At 35.7% G+C, this 27,401-nt stretch overlaps 1 protein-coding gene across 1 annotated transcript in view; it reads left to right on the top strand.

Annotated features, from left to right (window-relative positions):
- Positions 1–4,761: 4,761 nt before the first annotated feature.
- Positions 4,762–27,401, top strand: part of APOB (apolipoprotein B) — a 38,070-nt gene continuing 15,430 nt past the window's right edge. Inside the window, exons 1-24 of the mRNA XM_087775026.1 lie at positions 4,762–4,890; positions 6,699–6,737; positions 9,375–9,490; positions 10,358–10,503; positions 11,538–11,691; positions 11,876–12,031; positions 13,025–13,149; positions 13,337–13,422; positions 14,181–14,400; positions 15,405–15,632; positions 15,821–15,938; positions 16,061–16,207; positions 17,283–17,494; positions 17,846–18,083; positions 18,631–18,807; positions 19,108–19,299; positions 20,035–20,202; positions 21,399–21,610; positions 22,161–22,343; positions 22,568–22,689; positions 23,319–23,529; positions 24,810–24,985; positions 25,120–25,307; positions 25,573–25,718. Of these exons, the coding sequence (XP_087631152.1) occupies positions 4,833–4,890; positions 6,699–6,737; positions 9,375–9,490; positions 10,358–10,503; positions 11,538–11,691; positions 11,876–12,031; positions 13,025–13,149; positions 13,337–13,422; positions 14,181–14,400; positions 15,405–15,632; positions 15,821–15,938; positions 16,061–16,207; positions 17,283–17,494; positions 17,846–18,083; positions 18,631–18,807; positions 19,108–19,299; positions 20,035–20,202; positions 21,399–21,610; positions 22,161–22,343; positions 22,568–22,689; positions 23,319–23,529; positions 24,810–24,985; positions 25,120–25,307; positions 25,573–25,718 (3,818 nt within the window). The 5' untranslated portion in view covers positions 4,762–4,832. The remainder of the gene's footprint in view (positions 4,891–6,698; positions 6,738–9,374; positions 9,491–10,357; positions 10,504–11,537; positions 11,692–11,875; positions 12,032–13,024; positions 13,150–13,336; positions 13,423–14,180; positions 14,401–15,404; positions 15,633–15,820; positions 15,939–16,060; positions 16,208–17,282; positions 17,495–17,845; positions 18,084–18,630; positions 18,808–19,107; positions 19,300–20,034; positions 20,203–21,398; positions 21,611–22,160; positions 22,344–22,567; positions 22,690–23,318; positions 23,530–24,809; positions 24,986–25,119; positions 25,308–25,572; positions 25,719–27,401) is intronic.

Raw genomic sequence — 27,401 nt, 5'->3', positions numbered from 1 at the left:
GTGTATGTTTATGCACCTCCAACACCTCCTTTGGGAGACACAGTTTCCTCCAATTGCCATTGGGTTATAGTTAGCACCATAGGTGTTTCGCCAGAAAATACAACCATTTTTCTCTGATGAGGGACATGCTAAGACCTAAACAGATGACACTGTGATCTGGGAAACACAGTACAAGACTAAGACCAATGTTTCCAAGGAGCTCCCAAAGAACCAGAAGTGCTGGGCCTTGACCTGAATGAGTAATAACAAAAAAAAAATGTGAACACCATGTAGTGAGTATATTTCTTAGAAGAGAAAAGAAGAAAGAAGAAAGAAAAAGGGGAGAAAGGAAGGCAAAAGGAAGGAAGGAAAGAAGAAAGAAAAAGAGAAGGGAGAGAGGGATGGAAGGGAAGATACACAAGGATTCTTTGGAATATAAGCAACTTAGTACCAAGCATAATTGCTTCCATAAACTGTCTGTATTGTTGTCTTGCAAAAGTCATTGAGTGAAAATGAGATGCAACATAATAAAGAATCTAAATGAGTTAATTGAAGAGGGCCTTAACCTAAGACAATGCAACAACAAGCACAAGATAAAATTTCTGGTAGATGTGTCCAGTGAAGATGTTACCACGTGTACACCATAGCACACGTTATGGAATAGGAGCAATTAAAAATTCTTTTCCCTGCTGACTCCCAGCTATACGCTGGCTTTAATTTACTGTGCTCAGTTTCCTTAGCTTTTCTGGATTCTACAGGTGACTGTGACCATCAAACCTATTTTCATTACAGGTGATACGTTCATGTGTATGATGTACCATGGCTTACGAGTGACAGTTTAAGCAGCTTGAAAGTAAGCAATACCTGTACTCAGTCCTGAGCCCTGGTCCCTGCTACATGTATTATGTTTGCATTTAGTCCCCATGTGCAATACATACATAGCTGAAGCTAGGACTTCGTACTCCCAGATGAATATCCCAACATGCAGAGGAGTTGTTTTATTATTTACTTGTTCAATTTTCTGGCTCTGCAAACTTCAAATCATGGCTACATAGTAGTCCAGGTTCATCAGAAAGGCTGCTCCCAACCAGAATTACATGTAGCCTTATACATAGGACACTCAGACATAGCATCAAACCCTCTCTCATGATGGCAAAGCAGGAAACTTGGTCATCTGCTTCTCAAGCAGGTGCTGTAGTTCCAATGGAAATGCAGCTGTTCCAGTCATTTAGAGTACAGTAATGCACCCCAATGCATAACTTCTTCATGTAGGTACGAGGAGGCAGTAGGCTGTTAAAACTGCAGCTAGACTGCAGTCCATGAAGGACAGAATATCAAATGATCATGCCTTCGTCATTCGATTGGACTCCACAGTACAAGGCCGAGAGCATCCTGATCTACTAAGATCTATTTTGAGTGTGGGGCTGGACTAGATAACTTTTAGAGGTCCCTTCCAAACCAAGTTTATTCTATGATTGCTAAGGCTTCCACATCACGTCAGAGATTTTCTATATCCGTAACACCCATGCACAGATTATCTCTCTATACAAAATTAATTCAGCATATCAGAAGTATTGTCATACTTCCTATATTTCATAAGACCATTGATTCAGTCCGTACACAGTGTGTCTGATGAATGCATGAAGTACTGGCCTTTGTGAACACCCAGTCTGTGCATGTACGTGTGACAACTTCAGTTTATTAGTTGTTCTTTACATATATGAACTGCACTTAGGCTGTGTTCTACAAAGAATCTGTGCATGTTCTATGTTTTTCATTTTTAGGTAATACCAACTTATGAACATGAAGAATATCCTAAACCAATGGCAAGATTTTTAGGAAAGACATAACTGGCAAAATTCATGAAATGTATGACAGCTCCAGCCAGCTTATTTCATCAGCGTTAATAAATGCCCTGCATTTCCTCAATATACCATGAAACTTCATTTCAGTAATTGTTAGTTAACAGATTCTGATGAGATTTTTATCTCTTTTAGGGGATTTTCCCCTTACTAGGTTCTCCTAAGAAAAAAGATGTGAAAAGTCCAGAAACAGTTCCTTTCTAAATATAATTTCATCATTGTTTTTTAATAATTTTTAATACTGCTATTTACGTTTTTTGAAGGGAATGGTGAACAAATTTAATGGTCTCTGGCAGTACCCGGTGCTTCAACAACGGTACCTTACCATGGTGAGCACCAAGGCCCAAACTGTCCCTATTTCCGAGTAATGTGGACTAAAGGAAAAACAAATTCTTAAAAGAAACATGGAACACAGCACTCGCCTCAGATGGCTTGATCCAAAGAGAGTTGGAGAACTTCCATTTAGGTGTTTGGTTTTTAGATTAGGACCAAATGTGTGCAGATTAGAGATATACGGCATATACCAAAGATTGGAGCTACTTCCAGTGTAGAACATCAGGGAGTGAAGTTTGATGTTTCTGTCGTCCTTTCTCTTTTCAAATCTTCACCAATGCCCTCTGCCTGTCTTTGTCATATAGAGTGCAAAAGATGCAAAGATGTAAGACCTGTGATGCGGTCTCAGAATGATTCCATCCCAGAATTCTGGGTCTCAGAATGATTCCATCTCCAAAGTCTTCATTTCACATCCAAGAGATGCACTCAGAGGAGGGTGGGACTTAGCCAAAACTAATTGAGAAACACAAAGAATGAAATGAGATAATACAGTTTAAAACAGATTGGTCTGGAGGATAAACTGTGTTCTGATGTCAAAGCCTACAATTTCACAGAAATAGCTGAAACAAGAACTTTGTCTAACTCCATCTGAATTTTGACTTCTTCCAATGAGCTGAAAGCATAGGGATTCCTTGATGATTGAATAGATAAAAGTAGTGTGTGGCATTTTGTGGCACCTGTTGTGAAAAAAATACTGTCCCTTGACTAGGTAATACAGCAATATAAACCTGTCACAGTAGAGTGGTGCACCCTGCATGCTTATGGGCTGAGTCATAACTTCTGGAATCTGTTTATGTCCATATAACGTCATACTAATACAATCAGTCAGCCTCAGCTTGAGCCCAAATAATCCCCTGAAGGCAGTGGGGAGACACAGGCAAAATAGGGAAATAGCTAACAAATCTCTGAATGCTGGGCACTGCAGAGCTTTATTTATCTGCAGTGCTGAAGTGAACAAATAAACAGATTTTAAGTAACAGTCAAAACCTCTAGGTGTTTGAATGCAGAAAGGGATCAAATGCTATGGCCAAAATTATGATATTTTTGTACAGTCTCTTTGGTAGAATCATACTACAAAGTAAAATCATTGTTAGATATCACGACACATATTGAGGCAGCTATGGACACAAAAAAGTAAACAAAAACCTATGTTACTTTTTGGAAGTAAAAAATAATAATCTTCTATTGGTCGTTTTATTGTATCTGTGATTGGTATTAGCTAAGGACAGAAATTGAAATGGAAAAATCTAAGAAATGCCTTCTTTGTGATGCCTCCAATGCTGATGAATCCACAAAAGAAATTTCTGCAAGAAATCTCTCTGAAATGGCATGCTCTTGTTAATGTCATCAGACAAAATCCTAATTACAAAGAATATGTCTCCCTTATTGGAAAGTACGCCCCATCGTACATCAATGCTTACCATTTGGTTGAACTGATGTTAGGAGTTACATGATCATAGTGCATCCTGGGAAATGTAACCCAACTATGAAGTCCAAGAGAGAAAGGGTATGAAGAAATAAGAGACTTTAAAGATAACTACCGTGATGCGTGGTAACATGGTAACATTTCAAGGGAAAAGAAATTACCGCTTAGCCAAGCCAAAATTTGATTTTTGATTCAACAAGCTAAGAGGAAATATTTTGATTTGGGAATGTCAAAACATTTCCATTTGATCAGATATATGAAAATTAAATTTACTGAACAAAATGTTCTTAACTATTTCCATAGTCAATTTTTTTACTGCAGTTAGCTTCGATAGATATGAGTAGAGAAAGAATTCAAACTACTAGAATTTCTCATGGTATAAAACCATTCTTTTTTACCAATATACATATTCATAAAAAGGTTTTTTGGTTGTATTTTAATCAGGTTTATCTTCTTCATAGGTATATCTTCTTCATTCAGATAACTTTTATCATCTTATTTTCATATTTTTGCTATTATTAGCAAACCAAAGAAATTGAATCTAAAATAAAAAACAAAAGAATTATATAGAGCTTACTTTCAACATGAACATGACCTGATTTACCAGAATATTGCAAGTAAATGTAGAATTATTTTTAGAAAAGTATATAACAAATTTGGGTACCACCAAGGAAAAAACTCTTGAACTTTCATTCTCCTGCCTGTAAAGGGAAGATGTCTAAATTGCACAATACTCTCATTTTCTCAAGTACTCATACCCTTAAGCCTCTCAACATCTATACTGAAAGCATGCTGCAGTAATCATTTCTTCCAGCTATAATTTATGCGTTGTACTTGTTCCTATGTAGACATGGGAAATTTATTTTAATACATTGTTAGAGTTTCTAGCTGAGGGATTTTGCTTTTAAAACTCTGTTAAAGAAAAAAAACAATGAACTGGAAGAGTGGCTTATCTCCAGTACATGCTCAGTCTTCTGCCTTCAGGGACTCCCAGCAACCAAAGCAGAGCATTGTCTGGAGCACAGGGAGGATCTGGGACTCTCACCTTTGGACCTTTGGCAATTTGCTCTGAGCTTTCTAAACCGTTTGCCTCAGCTGCTTGCTACAGACTATATAAATGGAGGTCCAAGTCAGAAGGCTCATTCTCCCTCTGAGGCGGTAGGGAAGAGGTGAAGAGGGGAGGGAAGGAAAAACAAGAAAAGAAAGAGCAGCAAGAGGCTTCAGGGCTCACCATGGGCCCTGTGCAGCTCTTGCTGCTCTTGCTGCTGCTCAGCAGTAGTGTTCTCACACGTAAGTACTGCCTTTTATGTTAGTGCTTTTTGCTGCTTTATTTATGAAACTGTTAAAATAACAATAATGCAAAAATCAACAGGACAGTGGCTTATACAGTTAGAGATGTTAAGTGTGGCAAAGATATCATCTCTTCCCTTTGTAGGACTGGGCAATCATAAGAGGATCCCAACGCAGAAAAAGTCACAATGTTGCCTGGTGTCTTTTGATCAGATTTAATGTATTTTGCAACTTGTAAGGAATTCAGATAACTTATTTTGGCTTAATTGTTTTTCTGTAATGCTGTCCTTTCAAACCTCCATGGAGATACTGTAGCTTGGAGATACCATACAGACTTATCCCAGCTGTTGCTAACCTGTTTTTTGACAGATGTGAAGATGGAGACCAATAAAACAAAATGTATTTGGCAGGCAATACTGACATTTGAAATACGATTTTGTGTTAAAGGGACATCATAGTCATCAGTAGTAGTAGTAAAAGAAGTAGGCCAGTAGAGTTGTTTTTCCTAAGATCAGAAAAGACAGCCTAGATCAATACGGTGCTGAGGATTGTGAGCTATCCTTGCTTCCCAAGAAGTGGCTTTTTAGAATAAGACACTAGTGTTACTTAAGATTTCAGGAATGTTAAGGAGGAAAGTGAGTCTGGGGCCAATTATGTAGGTCTGGTTTTATATGCAGATTGAATTCATCATAAATACACCTTTGTTGAACTAGTATTTTGTCATTGACTGATGTTATACAATTTTAAAGGATGCACTTGTTTCTAACGGTTATTAATAATGTTATTACTGTTACTATTGTAATATTAATAGTAGTATTACAGTTGCTATTGCTGTTACTGTAACTAATGTTACACTCTATTTCTATAGAGTAGTCAACCTTAGAATTCCCAGAATGAAAACTTGGAAAGTGTGCAGAGAATATTGTGAAAAGTGCTAGCATTCATGTGTGATATCCCAAAGAATGACATAGCATCAAATGAATGCAACAAATTTACTAGTTTTTATTTTTTTATTTTATTTTATTTTATTTTATTTTATTTTATTTTATTTTATTTTATTTTATGTTTTGTTTTGTTTTGTTTTGTTTTGTTTTGTTTTGTTTTGTTTTGTTTTGTTTTGTTTTGTTTTGTTTTGTTTTAATTAAATAGAGTCATATGGGACATACCTAAGACAGTTTGGAGTCAATGATTCCTCCTAACTTGAATAGGCTTCCAATCAGTGTTCTTTTCCTCCAGTGAATGAACTCTCAATATTCAGAAAAGATTTGATAGCAGACAATTGTAGTATTAATCATCAAAATTGTCCTTTTTTAAAGGTACAAAAAAGCAAAATATAGCCATTCATCCGTTATGCAGTATTTTTGTGTGCTCAAATAGACTAAAATTTTAAAGTAAACTGTGTTATATGGTACATTTCATCTGTCCACCTCTACATTTTGTGCCCATCATTTATAAGCTTTCTATTTCGCATAACATAAGGCTTTTAAAAATACTTGTTAACCTAGAAGCTGATCCTTCTCAGTTTAAACCAAAATAATTTAATTCAGTGACTGAAAGATCCCATTCTGAGGTCTTAGTTCACAATATCAAGGCAACTACTGTAAGTCCCTTTAGATTTGACTCTGTACTGTCCATGTTAATAGTAGCTTTGTTATTTACATCAGTGTGCCAAACTACATTGAAAGTTGGTATGAATTAAAAAGGTCTTACAATGAAAATGTAGTATTTCCATTTATATTTCCGTAGCCCTTGTTTTATAGCTTTAAACTGCTTTTCCAGCTTTTAATTCTCATTTTTATTCTTTACAGAAGAAGAAACGCCTGAAAGTGGAAATCCAGGATGTTCAAGTAATTGATTTCTTGCATCTGCTTTTGTTATCTTATGTCACTATATTAACCGAATACATCTTTCAAAGCTTGACTTTTCCTATTCCATAAATATCTTCCTCTGAAATAACTGAAACAAAAGTGATGGCAATATGCCGAAATCTTTATTGCCATTTAATTTAGGTATTTAATTATCTATAAGGCTTGGCTCAAAGAATTTCAAAAGTTTCCTAAGATCAGAGAAGCTGAGAATAAGTTTCTAAACTTTTAAAAAGCTCCCATTAAGAAAGTACTTTCTGTTGTTTTGTTGATTTCTTAATTGTCAGGTGCAAATTCCTTAATCTAGAAACCCCTGTTTATCAGATGTGAAGCTTTAGCAGTGAGGTTATGTACATTACACTTTACCATGGGCTGAATCTTACTTCTCATTTACCCTTCATAGTAGCTGCTAAACCCACAGAACTGCACTTGGATATCTAACTAAATACAGGTAGAATAAATCATCAACTCTGTCAGCAAGGACAGCAATTTCTTTAAACAAGTCAAGACTCAGGAAATGCTGACTTTATGCCCTGTCTTTATAATGAACTCTGACTGGCCCTGACTGCTCGGTTAGATACATAATGTTCCACCATAGGGTCAAAGTACTGAATAAGTTGTTTTGTTCTTCGTCGCTTTGGATCTTCATTTTTTTTTTTTCCCGTGTTGGACGCTTTAGCACCATCTCCAGGCAATTTGGTTTATTTCAGCTGCCTGAACCAACTCAAAGACTTCTGGGCTTCATTGCCAATTTCTTGTGTATTTTTGATACAATAAATTATTTGGTATTTGCATTTCTACTCTTATCATTTCCCTATTCCTTTTCCATTTAGTTCTGTTTATAAGCAGGGAATTAAGCAATAATTGGCCTTTGGGCTTTAGCATAGTAGATACTGGTGTTGCGAAAATTTCTGAGAATGTACAGTTAGGCAATGTTATAGTCCAGGATAGCCAAAAATAACAGGGATAGTGTTGATTTTTTTTATAGCAGTTAATTTTAAGGTTAATTAGATAATTCAGTTTTCAAATGTTTGTAAGATGCTGATTACTGTATGATTCTGTTTAGCAATTACATGAAAGTATTCTCAGTTAAAACACTATTAAAGCATGTAAAGCTTATAAAAGTGGTAGTCCAAGGAGAAAATATGAGATTTACAGTATGATTCTGTTCTCCTCTCTAAGTATGCAATTCTGTGACATAAAGAGCAAGATAACATTGCCTTTGGCCTCTGACATGACAAATATTTTATAAAAGAGGAGGAGTAAGCTACATTCATGGCAGGTATAGGCAGGCAAAATCACACAGATTTGATGGCGGGCATGTGGGTTTACACCAAGATGACTTTACTTTTTTTTTTTTTCTATGAAAGTAGATCAGGATTCTAAAATGTTCAGACAGTCACAAATAACCAGAGGAGCAATTTAAGAATTTACTTTTCCCTCAGTGTCACAACAGCATCACAATCCCAGTGAGCTGCTCAGTCTAAATAGAGGGAACAGTAATTTCTGGTTCAGATAGACCTAAACTGCTCTAACACAGTCACTTAAAATGCCTGATCATCATGTGTTTGGTTTAAAATGATGCCTGCAGTTATAATGGGAGTGAATTCTAATTGAGGACATTGTTTGGCCTACATTATGCGTTTCAGACACCAAAATATCTTATATCTCTGTATTTGACACTGAGACAAAATATTTTTTTCTTTATGTCTCTATTACCACGTTCATTCCTGCCTGTCGGGTTTAAAATTACAGATGAATTGCCTCTGAAAGCACCAGGCATAGATTAAACACAGGTGGCATTCATCCCTTTGAGGAAACCCGTTAGGTTTTGGGGCTTCCTTTGATAAGAAGACAAACACCTCTGCAAAGACTTCCTCCTGCCTTATTCTTACTCATAACTTAGCGCTTTTGCCTTGTTCTGGATGCTCTTCTTATAACTAAAGTTTATCTATCTCCATTAAAAAGAATCTAGTAAAATTTGCTGATCTAATAAGTGAATTAGAGCAGATCATGTTTTCAGGAGAGTCTGGGGCAGAAAGATACTCTGTAGATTTAGGTGAAATGCTATTGAGGAATGCTAGTTTTGGTGTTCTGTCTCATTCTCTGTTTATTTGCTTTCAGTCTCAGTCATGTGACTTAGATAAAGCAGCTCCTTGCATTTGAATTATGATGGAAAAATCTGAGCTGAAATGAATCATTTTATTACCATTTTGAAAACTACCATTTGATTGGTTTAATTTAGAAGCAGTAGGGTCATTTATAAAACAGTTCCACATCTTAAGTTTTCTCCCATTTTTGTCATTAACTTTAATGGGGCATGAATTGAAGTCCAGATGGGGTCATATTGTCAGATGTCATCAGACAGAGCAGTGGACCTCAAAACTTATGTTTCCCCCACAAGTTTTGTCTTATGCTTCAGAAAGTATCCAGCTGACATGAAGGCATTACTTCTTTGTCTGAAAGCTATTCTGTAAAAGGAAATAGTGGGAGGGTCCTCATGCTTCCTTTATATGTGGCATTCATTTTAGTTACACAACACTAAGCATGTATTGTAAGGACCTACATATGCATATCCTACCCAAGTCATAAAAAACACTCTTGTTTTCCCAATTGCAGAAGATGCAACCAGATTTAAACACCTCAGAAAGTATGTTTACTTATATGAAGCAGAAACATCAAATGGGATCACGGGAACAGCAGATTCTCGAAGCGGTTCAAAGATCACTTGCAAGGTAGGGAAAGAGGAGTAAATACAAGCAATTGGGACTGTATACTGAATAACATGGGAGCTGGCAGCTGGGGAGCATCCTTCAGTGTTTTTCCAAACAAGATCATTCTTTTGAAAGGCCCATGTTGAGAGTCGTGAAGACTAATCCCTCCCTGTCCTAGACAGAAGGCACTGAGGATGGCTGAAGTTCTTCATACCACTGTGCCAGTGCATTTCAATCCTGATCTGTCTGTACTTTTACATGAGAAAGGGAGAAGACCTGGTAGTTCAGTTTTCCTTAGCTCCCAGGCTAAGTCTACCAATGTCCATCAAACAATTCTAGAGGTTGAACTAAAACAGCTTATTGATGCCATGAAGACGACTGGATAGCCTGTTAATGGTAACAGTCAAGCCAGGATCAGGGCTGTAGGTATAAAAGGTCCTGTAGGCCATTAAACTACCCAATGTCCCTCCATCTTCCCCAAAATTTTCCCATCATGGAGTTTTTTTCTGAAATGGAGTAACTGGGGAAAATATTTTTTATTTAGCACACACTGTTCTGACAGAGTCTAAACATTGATCAGTGTAATGACTCAAGTTTTCATACAGTTCTTCTAGTACTATAAATTTTCAGAACCTAAGTTGCTTGTTTACTCTTTATATAGTATACTCCATGCCATCACCCAAGCAAATAATACCTGCTTTCATGTCTTCTCCCTCAAGTTACCTTAAGCTATTTAGAGTACTTCGGAATCTTTCCCAACAGCTGCTAGCAGGGTGATTCTGACACTTTGCATAACCCAAGAAATACCATATTTTCAAAACTGTAACTGGATAATCCTGGAAACATGATAATGAAATAAGGATAAACACATCATATTTGTGTTTTCAGGTTGAACTGGAGGTACCACAGCTGTGCCACTTCATCCTGAGGACAATGCATTGCTCCCTGAGGGAGACATTTGGTGTTGACACTGAGGGAAGGGCCATGCTGAAAAAGTCAAAGAACTCTGAGGACTTTGCAAATGCCATGTCCAAGTAAGCAATATCAATTATCATCAGTACTTGTAGACTTAACATGGAACAGTCTGCAATGTTACAGTCCACCCTGACTATGTTTTTGCAGGCATAGAACATATTCCATGATAACATGGTAGATTTATAAGCTGGTTCCACAGCAAAACTCTCCTTGATATAATTTTGGGCAAACTTGGCAGAGTTCTCAATTGCTAGTAGGGAAGGTTTTTTTCAATCCAGAATTTTCACCTGGAATGTTTTTGTCATTTATATCAGGAAACTTGTTGGGTAGTCTCCTAAAAGATTATTGCAAGTGGAATGTTCCTTCTTGTAAGCAAATTCTCAAATGGCTGTGTGCAGCTATTTTAAGATGATTTTCCTTTGCTGACGTGGTACAAAGACTGTGCAATAGAAAGGCATTTGAGACTGAAGTCCAGATTTCCTATCACAATCTTTAATGACCTGTGCAACTTATCTTTTCCTTACTTATCTGCTTTTGTAACTTATTGCTACTACTCCCTCTGCCCGACTAGTCTTTAGTGCTTGTCAGTGCATGTTTTACTCATGCACCTTCATGCTTGTTTCAATGCCTCAGTATCTGCTCCATCTTGTTTCACAAGCCATAGCTCTCAAAACAACTTGAGACAGTGTTAAACTATGTTTTTCAGAAAAAAATCAAGGTTTTATTTAAAGACTGCAACTGGTAGAGAATCCTTCCCATCATTTTGTGCCCTATTGAAGTAGTTAATAATTACCTCATTCTAAAAATTTACTTATCTCCTCTCTGAATTTGTGCAATTCCAACTTTCAGCCATTGCTCTTGATATTTGCTTGCCCTTAGATGACGTAGTCTGGTGATACCAGAATGTCCTTGGTTAGAATTTTGCTGCTTTAATAGTAATACTCTCTAATAGTAACAACAGTGAATAATAAATAATGATAGACGAAGATAAACCTGATAATTATAGCTATAGCCCAGCGGTTTATTGATAACATGTTCTTCACTGGGTGGCTTTAATATGATTTCATACTAATGTTGGGTTTTTTTGGGGCAGGCACGAGCTCAAATTCAGCATTCAGGATGGAACAAAAGTCAAACTGTATCCAGAGAAGGATGAACCTCTGAATGTACTGAATCTCAAGAGAGGGATCATCTCAGCTCTACTTGTGCCAACAGAAACAGTAGAAAACATAAAAAAAATTTCAATGGTAGGTGTTTTGAAAGCATTCCCTTTATTTCCTTAACAAATGGAAGAAACCTCACCTAGTACAGTTACTCCTGAACATCATTTTCAAAAGACCTGGAAATTCAGATGAGAAAGAGTGCCTTTCAGCTAGATCAGAAAATGTCTGACAGCATGAACAAAGACACTGATTTCTTTCTTCTTTCCAGGATACTGTATATGGAAAGTGTGACAGTGAAGTTGAATTCAAATCTAGAAAAGGAAATGTTGCAGAAGATATTTCAATTAACAGGGACCTGAAAGCCTGTGACAACTTCAGTCCCATCAGAGATTATGTCAGCCCTATTGCCATTGTAAAGGGACTAGTAAGTATACCATTAAAAATTATATGATATAACATTCTTCACTACGTCACTTAAAATGAAAAACAACTACTACAACAAGTAAATTTTGTATTTATCTTCTAAAAGCTTAAATAGGTTTTCTGCACCCTTGCATGAGATCAGACTGTGGTTTTGTTGGCAGTCAGTAGAGAAAAACAGATGCAGAGAAAGAGTGTAATTACCTTCTTTCATGTTCTTCTCATTATTTTTTAACAGAGAGCTTTTCATAGATGGAGTTAGTGCTATTGATTACATGATAACCTATCAGATCATATAAAAATTTTTGGTTTTGTGGGTCAAAATTTTCAACATTGCAATTTAACATAAAACATGTAGTCCACCAAAGCCCTGATGTGTATATGATGTGCAGGAGGAGAGGGCTGTAAATGCCCCGAAGTAAATGGTTTGACATGCTGTTAATCCACAATGATCAAATGCAGTTGCTTGCATGAATATTGGCAGATTTCTTCCTGGTACCATGGCATCTGTGCTTTTGAGTGTTTTCCCTAAAAAAAAAAACAAACTAGGATTTCATATCATGCTAAAAACATATTTTATAATTTCTGCCACTTCTACAGTTTATTGTAGAAAACTTTAAAATTTGTATAATAAGAGTGAAATTAAAAAAAGCATCAGCTGTTACGAGGGGCCTGAACTACTCTAAAACTTACAGACTGGTTTCTATGAAGGAGTCCTTTGTTGTAGGCAGCAGGGGATCAATCATGAAGTAACTACTAAGCCAAACACCTCAATAAGGCCTTAGGGAAAATTTCAGTGGGATTTTTGCCTGTGAAGAGACTTAAGACTAAAGATTGATACTGGCACAATTTTGTCTTTGTGTGAGAATGATTCCAGTTATGCACCTTTTTTCCAATATGCCATAGGTGTTAATATTACAGTAAAACTGTGACAGCCTTTAAAACTATGTTTGTTTCCTATACTATTCAGTAAAATGACTGCCAAACTATTTTACAGAACATCCCATTATCTACCCTTCTAAGGAGCACTCAATTCTGTCATTACAATATTGATGCAAAGAAAAGGCATGTAAGAGATGCAGTCTGCAGTGAAAAACACCTGTTTCTGCCTTCCTCATACAAGTAGGTTGCTCACTATTTATCATTACCCTTTATTTATAAATATTCATTTTAAATGGTGATATATCACATTCTGCCCTGACTTCATCCCCAAATATGCATTTTGTTCTCAAGAAGGCAGGAGGCATGACAAAACCCCTCAAAGGCACTTAGACCCCACTAAAGCACTGAATTTTTCTTTGTTTGCTAGAAATCGCTATGGTGTGATGATGGAAGTCAACCAAACTCTGAAGCTTGAAGATACCCCAAAGATCAATAACAGAAATTTTGATGGAGGTATAGCTGCAATTCTCAATAATACAAATACAGGGACAAAATATAAATACAGGTTAAATACAGGGACATTTTTTTTTAACTGTGAATTAATTAAAGATGCAGTTGAGGGGACCAAAACAGTCATAATTTTTAATAAATTTGATCAATTTAGTCAGGAAAAAGTTTGCGGTATAAAATGGGAAAACCTGAAAAGTTTGAAAACACTGTAATTTTAAATAATCTTTGTCTTTTCATTTTATTTTTTAAATTATTCTTTATAATTAAAAAGGAATAATTTGCTTGGAAGGTAATGTTAATCTTATTGGAAATTAGTTTAATGGACCCTTTTTAGCTAACCATAATTTCTTATGCAACTTTTAGCTTCAGCTGCCAAATGTAAACCGTCCATGATTACTATATATTTGGTTGTGAAACACACTTTTTTGACATGCAGTTGTTATTCCTAGTCATAACATATTTCTCCTAAGATTTATTTTTTAAAAGTTGAAAAAACAAACTATGCTAATATAAAAGGTGTTAAGGAATCATCTTCATGAAAATTTAAAAGAATTTATGGAAATAGGTATTATTCAACTTTTGGGAGAATTACATTTAAATTCCACTCCATTATTTTTAGAAACTATTCAGCTGTTAAACTTCAACAGTTATCATATAAAATAATATATAGAGTTTATATTTATACTGAACGTATGACAGAAGATAAGAATGAACATAGCTCCTTGATAAAGACATAAAGAATGCAATTTTTTAATTACTAGATGAACTAGAAGAGAAGGGACTTGCACTGGAAAGTACAGATGCCAAATTTCCCAGGCAGGGCGATGCTGTTCTGAAAATCCTTCAGGAACTGCAGAAACTTACAGCCTCCCAGCAGAACCAGCAGAGAGCAAGACTTTTCTACAAATTTGTTTCTGGACTTAGAAGTTTACATAACACCACTCTTGGCTCTCTTGTACCAAAGATGATGGAAACTTCAAGGTATGTTACAACAGTTCATTGTGCAAGTACACCACACATCAATGCCATAGCAAATCCATTCTAAAGTTGATGATTTGCTGCAAGTGTTTTAAATTAGAGGTTAATTAGATGTAAAGAGTGTCTTTCAGAAAGATAAGTATCATCAGATTTATCTAGAGAGAGAAATAAGGAAGAGAGAGTAAAACCTGTGGGTTTCACTTTTTTTCCATCAGAGATGCTCAGTTGTTAAATGGAACTTGAACATTAAATATATAAGAACAGTATAAGAATTCAAATAGATCTGAAAGCTCTAGCCTTCTATGAAGAATTAATATTGTTTTGATCATTTCCCCATCAAATCTTCCAAATTTATTGGAGAAGCTGAACTATAAATTAGAATATAACACAGCCCAGTACAGGGTTTTTCTTCCCACCACCATGTCAAGCATGTATGCCAGATGCAATCCTGTGGGTATGCTATTATAGCCAAATATCTTTCATGCAGTTTTGCTCAAGGACAATGACTGTAATTCCAAAATCCCAAGTCTGACTTATAGCAAAGAACACAGTTTTGAAAGTGAGATTTTTGGAGTCATGGAAGGGCACAATTCTTTGGTCTGACCCTGCCCTCCACTCCCCACCCTTACTCTTCTGTCCTAGCTGGACTTGAGTCAATTTACACATACCTTATGTCCTCAGTCTGTAGAGGGACTAGAGCCTCAGTCTGGTTCAATATATTATAACACTTAAAGTTATGGGAAAGTCTGTTGTGGAGAAAAAAAAAGATATATCTGTGTAATGATAGTATTGTTAATACTTTCTTGTTCTCAAGAACTTGTAAAACTAGGAAGCTTCTTTTTGATAAGCAATTGTGTGATTTGCTTCCAGTCGCGCATAAACATACGTCATTCATGTTAAAACACCTTAATAAACCTGTCAAATGTTTATTTCAAACATAAAACATGCAGCAATAACTGCAAACAGGGAATGAATTAATTAATTAAAGTCATCTCTTTTCCTTTCAGTGCCATCACAGTTCAGGCCCTGACACAGTGCGGGACTCCAGAGTGCTATGGTGCAGTCCTTCAAATGCTGAGAACTGGAAACGTGAATCCGCTTGTGGTAGACCTGGTCACATACACCCTGGGACTATTGCCTTCTCCAACTCCGAAAAGAATACGGGAAATTCTTAACATGGCCCAGTATCAGCCAAGTAGAGCTTCTTTTTATGGCTTGAGTCATTCTGTTACTAAGTAAGTAATGATAGCATGTAATTGTATAAAATAAACTCAAGAAAACATTACAATGTTTAGAATAAACCCTAAGAGTAGTCACTTTTTGGGGATTTTTTGTTATTCTCGTGAATTTGCTCTGTGGGAATAAAAAATAAATAGACATTTCCCATTTTCTCCTTTTGTTTCTAATGTGTTTATTTCTTTAGGTTCTACAATGAGAAAATGATTGTGACAGAGGAAATAACAGATGTTGCAGACTTCATGGTATCACTGCTTGGCACTGATTGTTCTGGAGAAGATGAACTCACATACCTCACACTTCGGGTATTTTTATTTCTTTCTTTCCTGATGCAGGCTATTATTTTAAGTTGTAGTGCATATATTACTCTGCTTCTCTTGATGGAGAAAAAATGTTTATCATCTTTCTGTGTTTTCATCACCGACAGGCTATTGGAAACATGGGTGCAGTAATGGAGAAAGCTAAACCCAACCTGAAATCTTTTCTTAAGACATGTATCAGAAATGAAGCTGCATCACTTTCAGTTCAGAAAGCAGCCATCCAGGCATTCAGGAAAATGACTATTACTGAAGAGGTAAATTGGGTCACAAGAACCAACATACACTGTCTTCAGTTCACCTTGACTGTTCACAGAAGTTGTTGAATATGCAAAAACATTCCCATTATTTCATAGTTTTGCTATCTCCCTTTTAGCTGTCTCCAGCTTTGTTAGAACTCCTTTAGTTAGTTAGTTACCACATACATGTCTGAGAAGTTATGCAGACTTCTGACTTAGTGGGTGTTTCTCCTTTGAGATACAGTTGCTTTGTATAGATAGTCTCAGTTTAAATGGGAAGTTTGGATCTGTTCCTGTTAGAATGTCTTAAATGGAGTTCTACTTATTTAAAGGTGGTTTTAACTAATTAATTACTCCAGATTTAAATGGATTTAACTAGTTTAAAATCAGGTCCCTATTTAATACTGGCATTTTGTTGTCCTTGTTATTAATAGTACTTGTTAGATTTATGTTTACATTACAGTGACATTAAAGCACCTCCTACAGAATGGGTGTCATGCAGAGCACTTCAGCTTAGTATAGTGAAATAGTTTCAATATCAACAAGTTTCTACCCTTAAGTACATGCTCTCGTTTCCAGACAAGGCTTAACGAGTCTGGGAGCCTGGAAACACCTGGAGCTCACATCCTCAGATTCAGTTTAATTTAAAGCAGTTAATTTTTTTTAATTACTATTTATTTTCAAACTCTGTTTTTAATCTTCCTGTAGCAGAACATTTTTATCACCTTCTTTTCCTAAATTGAACGATCTTTTTTCCAAAATTTGAGAATTTGTCTGCAGACCAGAACACTTCTGATTCCCAACAGTCAAAACTCAGTATTCTAAATAAAAAAGTAACCTGCCAGATATAGGATAAGAAAATCAGTTTTAATAAAACCATAATTTCTATGACATTTTCTATCAAAAGAAACTTTATCAAAATAGCTTCAGTGAAACATTTTTGGTTAGTCATAGAAATCAGGTATAGAAATAGTTATGGAGTCCTGAAAAAATTGCATCCTGGAAATTATTTCACCCTATATATTCCCAAGAGAGTTTAGCAATATCATCTACTAGTCAGCTCATCAGTGCAAACCTTTCTCTATTTGTATAGGACCGTTCAGCACTTCTGAAAGCATTTCAAGAAGGGGATGCACCTACAGACAAACGTCTAGCAGCCTATCTCATACTGATGAAAAATCCTTCCCCAAGTGATCTCACAAAGATTTTGAGAGTCCTCACAAAGGAAAAGAATGAGCAAGTGAAAAGTTTTATTGCCTCACACATTGCCAACATCCTAGACTCTGAAGAAGTAGGCATTGAAGAGTAAGTAAAATTTAGTTATGTACTGATCTTCTAGGAAGAGCAAAGTTCTGACCATAATTGCAGTGGTAGTTATGTAACAGTGCTTTTTTTGCTTTGTTTTTTGTTTGCTTGTTTGTTTTCCTTGAACAAGCACATTAGCTGAGTAAATCTATGTCTTTGTCAGAGCAGTGCCAGCTTACAGTCTTTCCCTTAAGTCTTATTTTTACTGTTAATATGTGCAGAGAGGTAGCCATTTACAATCACCTCAGTTTTATGAATGTCTGCAAGTGACACAAGAAATCCCTCAACTAAGACTATATGAGTTTTTGGAATTTATACTAATCATATTTGCGTCGCTATCCTCTTTCCTAGTCTAAAAAGCCAAGTTGAAGAGGCTCTGAAAGGAAACCAGGTTCCAACAGCCCAAGATTTCAGAAAATTCTCACAAAATTATCAGATTTCCAAAAGAGTTTCTGTACCTGGAGTTGATCCCATCTCTGCCAAAGTAGAGGGAAATGTGGTGTTTGATCCAAACAGCTATGTTCCTAAAGAGACTATGCTAAAAACCACCCTGAATGTGTATGGATTTGGCCCAAGTGATATCTTTGAGGTACAACAATTATCAAAAACTTTTGCTAGTATTCAGCTGTTTTCTTTCTCATTTCTGTTTTCTTATAACAACTTTCTCTGAATGATGTATTGTTTTTACGAGCTTTGGGAGAAATCTAAAGATCACTATGCTTACAAGGGGACTTTCATTTGATCTCAATGGGCTTTAGAGCAACCCATCCGTTATGTGATGTCACTTGCCACTGACTGGATGGACGACCCTGTTGGAGTTATTAAAGGCCTCAGCTAGGGTAAAATGAACCCATCTGTAACAAATTGACTTCATGCTAATGAATCATTACTGGCACACTGAAGTGCTCATAGTAGATTTTAAGTGAGATACAGCCTATATGTAGGTTTTTTGTTGGACCTCACCACAGAGATAAAATTAATTGTAAGACCTAGTATTCCATATCTTCCCTTAAGAATCATAGACTTGTAGGATACACTTTAAATGCATTGTTTGTTCCCCAGAAAGTCTGTTTGTTGTAAAGCTCCAAAGAAGTGGGGAAACTGTCTCAGTTATTGCATTGTCCTGTTCATTTCAGCTTGGCTTGGATGGAAAGGGGTTTGAACCAACACTGGAAGCTTTGTTTGGAGAGAAGGGATTTTTCCCAGATACTGCAAGCAAGGCCTTGTACTGGGTTGAGGGCAGAGTGCCAGAGCAGGTTTCCAAGGCGCTTTCTGACTATTTTGGTTACTCCCAGGATGGCAAGCAGGATCAGGTACAGCTTGAAAACATTCTCTGTACAGCACGGCATTCCTATCTTTATACAATAATTACAACGCTTCCCTCTTTATTGTATATGAGCCTTCTCCTCTTCTGGTAAGCTAAACTAGAAATCCTTAATGCTGTTTAACAATGGTGTTTTCTTAATTGTATGTGGGAGAGGCCTTTGTATGGAGTCAAATCTGTAAGAAGTGCATGTGCAGATTAGCTGACATTCACTAACTAACTGGTCTAGATATATGATCCTACAGATTTCTCATAAATCTGTTTTACTACTTTCTGACTGAATTTTCAGGATATCATGAAAGGAATAATGCTTAACCTTGAAAAACTGTTAAAAGAATTGGGCAACAAGGAAGCTCCTGAAGGAAGAGCATATCTGAGAATCCTGGGAGAAGAACTTGGGTACATGAAACTCAATGATTTCAAATTGCTGGGAAGCATGATATTAAAGAGTGTTAAAACTCTTCAGACTATTCCCGAAATGGTATGTTTCTGATGCACCAACATTTATTATTAATTTGGGTTTTTTCTACAAGTTTTTTTTAAGTTTTAGGTAATGTTTACCTATTATGTAAAGAATGGATATTTGATACCAGCATGAAAATAAAATTATTTAAAATAAAATATCCAAGTTTAGTCTGAAGGACTCTGAGAAACCCATGAAGACTCCTCAATAACCGAGAGGAGTCCTTGTGGAAGATGGGTGAGAGGAAGGAAAAAGGGAGGGTTCAGATCTTATTGTATGATTGAGCTATCTACTGGAACAATGCCCAAAATCTTAGTGTTGGCCATTATGTTATACTACTAAATTTCTGTGTATTAATATTAAGCAATAATCCGTCATGTTAAAAGGAAAAGAAAATGTACTACAGTTTAGGAATATTTGGTAAAACCCTTCTTTCATTGAAGTAAAAAAATGCTTTGCCGTTGATGTTGGAAAAGCCAGAATGTTACGTTATCTAAACCAATTCACCTTTGTATGTGCATGTCAAGGTAAATGATCTGTGTGTATCAAGGCAGGTGATAAAATCTGGTATTGGTTTAAAGCTGAGATTTTGATAAATAGTCTTTAGTACATTTTTTTGAGGCAAGGAATCTGTAGAAATTAGATTCTGTACTCTATATAAAATTCATTTTTGGATTATACAGTTACAATCACGATATGTATGTATTCCAAAGTGTAGATTTGTTAGTGTTCACTTCCTTGTTTGATTTACAGATTGCACAAGCCATCTCAAAAGGTGTTGACAGGGATTTATTTGTCCACTACATGTTCATGGACAACGAGTTTGAGCTCCCAACTGGAGCAGGTTTGCAACTGAAGTTTGCCTTGTCTGGAATAGTGACACCTGGGGCCAAAGTAGCTGTGAAGCTTCATCAAAAAAGCGTAAGTCTCAACAGCTGTCTATATTTTGTCTCCTCATGATAATCTACAATCTCATTTAGGGATAAAACTGTAACACCAGAAGAATTTTAAAGATTACAAAATACTCTTGAAATGGGAAAAACAACTTACTTATTAGATGTCTCCAGTTAATTTGTGGATGACATTTACATTAAAGTAAGAAGTAATACATATAATAAATTAAGTATGAGACATAACAAAACTTATAAATTAAAAGTGTTTTAATCACTCTTTCAAAAATAATCCTGTTAATCTCTGTTTATTTCTCTCTCCCTGCTCTCAAATGAGAACAGTACAAAAGTTACAGCATGTGAATTTGCTGTTCAAACCAAAGAGTTAATAAAAAAATTTGATGTGCCCAATTCAAAGTGAAAATTTTGATTTTCAGTTAAAAGAAATATTAAAATTTGAGTTAAATGAAACATTTTTTGATCAGAAAGGAAACATTTTAAAATTGTAACAATTAAAGAGCATGGTGACACAAAATTAATTACCCAGTTTAAAAAAAAAAAATAAATATTTCTGTTCTTTTCATACAGTTTTAATAACTACTTTGCTCTAATTTAGTCAGTATTTTATATAAATTTCTCAAGAGTTTCAGTTCACCTAAACTTTTAATTTTCCACCATATACACAATTTAACTAAAAGTGAAAAAATAAGTCCTCAAATTTAGTGCTGGTTGCCTTTTAGTTACCTTTGGAATCTTTTCCAGAATTTTGCATTCTGTCACTTCTTTCTGTAATGGCCAAACCAAAACCTTGAAAATAAGCTGTTTTCTGTTTAGAGAAATTCAAATCTTGGATCCATTTCTTTTTTGTCAAATAGTTTGCTCATTTTTATTGAAAATTGCTATTTTTTTTACAATGGAAAACTGGCTTTTGTCTTCAGATTTAAAAATACATGCAAGTAGTTCCAAGTACAAAATCTTTCTGAAGCATGAGTATTTTTACACTAAAGTAGGTAAGATTCCTTGGTGTTATCATCTTGCTGTATTTGTTATATTACAGTTCCCACTTAGGTGGTCCCTCTCCTTATGTGACTTGGGAATCAAATTTTTTGAATAACAAAATCAATTATATAAAACCTACTTCTAGATTATCAAGAATATTACATTTGTTTTATAAAACCAATAAGTGTATTGGGCAAATAAATACACCATTTTGTCTTAATTAAATAGATGCAAGCAGAACTCATTGCTAAACCTTCAGTAGCAATTGAGTTTGTAACACACCTGGGAATAAACATGCCTGAATTTGCTAGATGTGGTGTGGAGATGAATTCTAATATATTCCATGAGTCTGGAATTGAAGCACATGTTAGTATGAAAGCTGGACAGCTGAAATTCAGCATTCCTGCTCCGAAGACTCCAACAAAGCTCCTCAGTATCAGGTAATGAGAATTGAATGAGAACTTTCAAGGCTATGTTCTTCCCTTCTCTTCTTGGTTTTTATTGTGATGGAATTGAGAGGCTAGGGCAGGCATGGAGAAATTTTCAGTTCAGAAAAATCCCAGACATTGTAAAACTGAGATGATAACTTCTTTTGTAAGAAAGATAAGCAAATAGCCCAGATAAGTGGTGACTGGGAGTCATAGCTTACAGATTCTTTAATTTGTCACTATTTTCTGAAATTTTCAACAGGACTCTTAGCATTTCTATTATTTTGTTTTCTTTCCCATAAAATTGTTATAATAACAATGCCTATTTTTAAATTGAATTTAAATGAACTACTTGCATTAATTTTAGAGAAGGTAAATGGCTCAATACACAGAATTATAATTGTCTATAATAATACTTATAATAATAAATTACTTAACCACCAAATGTTATTTCATTAAGCCCCTACGTTAATAAGTGATTTTTATTCAGAAAATAACCTTGTTAATAGGACAATGTCTGAACACCTGTCCTAAGAATATATGGCTCACTTTTGTGTTCCAGCAATACGCTACATTTGGTGTCTCCAGCCAAAACTGAAGAGATTCCACCTCTGATTGAGAACCGAGAAACCTGGACTTCTTGCAAGCCTTTCATTGCTGGTCTAAATTTCTGCACCAAATTATTGTACTCTAATGCTAGTGCCACAGAGGCAGCTCCATATTATCCCTTGACTGGAGAATCCAGGTAAGTCATATCAGCTTTAACTATGTTTATTTTGTATTAACTAACCTTCCCTCTTAGGGCTTAGTGTCTACAGTACCCTCTCACACAAAGCTTACCTTTAAAAATCTTTAAAAACAGACTAGCAGGAGCAGCACAGAAAGAGAGCTGTTGAGAACTGTATGATTTCTTCTGTCTGTGGTCATGGACAAAATAGTTATTTACAAGACATTTGTTTACTCCTTTAGATTTGAAGTTGAAATAGCGTCCACAGGCGAAGTGAAGGAATATTCTGCAAGTGCAAACTATGACCTGCAGAGAGAGGGAAATGACCTGATAGACACCTTAAAATTTGCTGTCCAGGCAGAAGGTAAGAGTCTGAAAAAGCAATACGGTTTAGCTCAGTTTTGAACTGTGTCATTTAATGGGAAAAAGATTTGTATGAATAAATCATAATAGAATTCTTTACAGTATAAAATAGAATACTATTTTCACACCCAAACAGGCCAACACTTTAACTTGCATTTCATTTCATGTATGCAATCCCAGTGCAAGATTTTCATGATCAGAGGCTGATTTTGTATCCCAAAAATGCTTCCATATGATTTAAATAAAAGTGTGATGTTGGTACATGGAAACAAGGAAGAGAAGTTAATGGGTTCTATACAAACAAGAGAAAAATACCATTCCTGATGAAATATGGAAGTAAAGCATACAAATTGAGAAGAGCGGCATAAACAGCAAATTTTTCAAAGGGAGAATCTATGGGATGGCAAGTTTATGTAACAAAAGTAGTGATAGGATTAGTGGATCAGCCCGCAGTGTGTTTAGAAGATGAGGAGAAAAAATATGACCCAGTTTCTGACTCAGACACATCAAAGGTTGCATTAGATCTTCAGGGTGATATAATTTCCAGTTGATCCTTTTCTATTCCCCTTTTAAGAAAAGTCCAAACAGATTCCATAGTTGCGAATAACCAAAGTACCTTATATTTTCCAGGTGTAAAGCAGCATGAGGCCACATTGACCTTCAGGTACAACAGAGACAGGAAGATTTTGACCAGTGATGTCCACATTCCCGATGTTGATGTTGACTTTGGTGCAAACTTCAGAATTACTGATGAATCCCTTCCTGGGAAGAAAGCATATACCTTTGTCTTAGACTTTAACAAGAAGAAGATTTCTGAAGTTACTCTTACTGGACAGATAAGGTAACTCAGAAAACCACTTAGACTTTTACAGATACCTTTGAATAATATAGCTGAAGGTTTTATTGAAGGTAGAAAATTTTGGGAAATTTTATCCCATTTTGGAGAAATTTCTTATATAGAGAGACATAAACTTGTCATTCAAACCTTCTTTGAAAACCCTTGAAGTATTTTATTTGTAATCCATCATGTATACATCGAGTAAATACATCTAATACACCAACTGATCTTTCCTACTATATGTATATATATAATTTGTATTACAAGTTCCTTGAGCTAGTTCTTCCGTGTTTGCACACACATGACTACAAGAATGACATTGTACTAGTGTTATTGCAGGTGTGATAATCCAAGGATATAAACAAGGCAAGGTTTGTTCAGAGAGGTATTATCTTTTACTGGATATGTTCAGCTCTAAAAAAAGTTATTACATCTCCCCATGAAGAAATCTAATGGCACTCAATAAGCAACAAAACCAAAAATAACTGAGAGCTTCCTGTAAAAATTCCCACGCTTCACGATGAGAATATTTCCGGGAACATCTACAGGGGAGCTAACAAAAATGTTCAGCCTGCCAGGGTTTCTAAAATTGTCTGCCTCACAAGCCCGTAGTGAAATGAGCTGATCACATTCTTTAATAAACCTCAATCTTCCATGGAATTCTGTGATCTTGATGGTGCCCCGGGGAGTCTTTGTCTTTGCTGTTCATGCAGAATTGCCTCTGATATCAGTGGGAGCTTTGGACAGATGTCAGGGACCTCAATTCCCTTTCATTTGCACTAACATAATATTAGAAGTTTGCTCAAGTCAACAAAGTTACAGAGATATAAAATAAATGTGAATAAAGGAAAATGAAACCCAGTGGCATAATATATTTTGTCAAGTGTTTTGTTTCTATGTGATTCATGGCCACAGCCATGAACCTCTTCCTTAGTAGAGAATTCAGCTTGAGTAAGGAGTTCAGAATTTGGTTCAGGTACAACTTTACCAAGACAGGTACATATTTCCCTCCATTTCAGTATTATGAAATTAATTCAAAATTATTATTGTGTGTAGCTGCACAGTAACTTTGTAATAATTTATCATAGATATCCCAAAGTAACTGGCAGAAGCTGAAAACATTCATTGAATTGGAACAGAGTTTACAAGTTTGATTTAATCTGTTTTTTTGTAACACCTGTTATGTTTTTACTATATATTTAAATGCTGAAATTGCTCCTGAAACATAAGTGAAAAAGTAGAGTGAAATGTTTTATATTCACATTTACTTCTTGCTTTCACAGGTATGCTGGAATGGAAGAGGCAATGTTAAGAGGCACCATTTCTATTCCTCGCCTGCAAACCGAACTCAGAACTGAAGCATTGGTCAATTACTCACCAACCAAAGTATACCTTCAGATGAGCTCAGCTGCAACAATTCATGGAAATTCAATTTCAGAAAGAGTTCTTCTCAGATATGGTAGGGGCAAAAACAGGATCCACGTGTACAACCAATAGATTTAAACATCTTGTTACATTAGTTTATAGTATATCCCTAAATAGAATAAGAATATTACTAATTTTACCCTTTTCTTTTAAATTCATGATTTTCAGATTCCGAGCAAGTTGAGCTAGAGTGGAATTCAGGTGCCAGTGCTGCTGTGAAAAAAATGTCTTCTGGCTTCCCAGTTGACTTTTCAGACTACCCACAAACTTTAGAGAAGCATGCCAATGAACTGCTGGATCGGAAAGTGGCTCATACAGATATGACACTGCGACATATTGTGTCACAGTTTATCGTGGTATGTTTCAACCTACAGCAGATATTACAGCTTGACCACATAGCCCTGGTGAATTCTTGCCACCCCCATGGAAGCCAAAATGGGAACTACATGTAAAAGCACTCATCAGATTGAATAAGATGTATATTTCCAACTTTGATCAAACCCGTCACTTTATCAGATGCCTAGGACTCAGTATATGGATAGTTACAATGTCTTTCAGATAACTTACTGGAAAGTCCTAATACTTGTTCTTTAGTTTGAAAAACCTGTCTTCTCATTGCAGGCAACCAATACCTGGCTGCAAAAGGCATCAAAAGATGTCCCCTATGCCCAGACTCTGCAAGATAAACTAAGTGGACTGCAGGAACTGAACATTCAGAAAATTAACCTGCCTGTTATCACCATTCCTGAAGAACTTTTCCTGAAAAGGTAGGGAGAGAAATTAGGATAGTCACACAGGAAACTGAAAATAGATATTTGTTAATATTTTTGTGTTATTTTGTTTTACTTTGTTTTCTAAAACAGCATGGAATTGCTGTAAACATTAGCATAAGACTGGAATCATAATAAACAACTTTAAGACCAGAGAGATGAAATTATATGGAGGAAATGATGCATGTCTTTAATACAGATTTGATTTTACAGCAGTCACTCCTGCAGTATATGAATATATCCTGAAGTATTGTGTTATACAGTAATGAGAACTGAAGAAAAATACAGTGTTCAACAATCTTTACTCTAAGCCACAGAACTAATGAAGCCAGGTTTCCCCATAGATTTCTGTCCTGCATCCCTATAGACTCTTTGTCTTTGGCCATAACCCTAATATCTCTACTTTTTCCTGTGCAGTCCAATTGGACAGTTCTTCCCATTCCCCTACACATACACAGTACCCTGACCTTTTCCCATGTCTGACTCCATCTGTCACTTGCTCAGAAGCAATACCTGCTGTGGTTGTACACATATGGACTGAATGCTTGTGCTACTTTGGGCCCATCTCCTCCACCTAATAGAGAGTTTCACAGAACTTGCATGAATGTAATTACCCTTGAGGCTTTTATCCTTCTGTCAAATTTGATGGAAATCGTCCAATATGTTAAAAATTTCTGAAAAGTAGGGTTTGACAAACAAAAAGAGAGACTGGAAGGCAGATAAATAGTATATTTTTTCTGTTCCTAGGAAATCAGACTGTAAGTCAACCAGAGTGGATCTAGACTTTAAAATGCTAATGCACCTGCCACGATTTGCTCTCATTACAGTTGCTAGCACATATTGTTCCTGCCATTGAGTGTTCATATCACATTGCTGCTCTGCCTATGCATGAGAATTCAAGGAATAGTGTTGCTTGGTAGTACCTTCAGAATACATCCACAGCTACCGCTGTGATAAATAGAAACGTCTGTATAGTTTTCCCATGAGCTAGGGAAATATTGATGGCTGAAATGAATGTAAAGGACAACAGAAGCTAGTGTAAGATTGAATTACAAAAACAGATGGAGAACAGTCTTGCATTTTATCTCTCAGCACTGTTTTTCCATGTACTATCTTTCACTGTGGTAATATGAAACTGTATATTATTGACACAAAAAAAAATGTTTTTTCTCCTATGTTCTTATCAGCAGTGCACATTATAATAATAATAATAATAATAGGAATTTATACTGCTCTGTGATGTTGCTTTTTTAACCATTTCATGTAAAGGAACAAATTTCAAAAATGTTTCCTTAATTTTCATCTTAGGATGTAGCTCTAAGTATAAATAAGATTTTGTAATATAAAAAACCAGTTAGGGAAACAAGAAAAGCATCTTTGCCAGCTTATTGTTCATGCACAAGTTAAGGCTGAGTTTCCTCCTGTTTTGCCTTTTCATAATGACACTTTTTCCCCACAAGCTTTTTAGCTGATGATCCATTTTTTCCAGTCCTAGCTCCTGGTCAAATGGTTAGATTTTTATTTAATTTTATTCAGAATAAAATAAATGCTGAATATTTGGATAAATCTTTTGAAATGCCTATCATCAGAAAGATAAATTCTTTATGATTTAGGTTCTTACAACTTCTAATGCTAATAAGACTTTTCATGCATTTCTATAAGAATACATCACTTATTTTA

Source organism: Nipponia nippon, unplaced genomic scaffold (assembly GCF_047370975.1).
Source record: "Nipponia nippon isolate SJK-2023a ecotype South Korea unplaced genomic scaffold, ASM4737097v1 scaffold_4, whole genome shotgun sequence".
In the NCBI taxonomy this organism is placed as follows: domain Eukaryota; kingdom Metazoa; phylum Chordata; class Aves; order Pelecaniformes; family Threskiornithidae; genus Nipponia; species Nipponia nippon.
The sequence above is the reverse complement of the archived record's forward strand: the minus strand, read 5'-3'. Positions and strand labels throughout refer to the sequence as shown.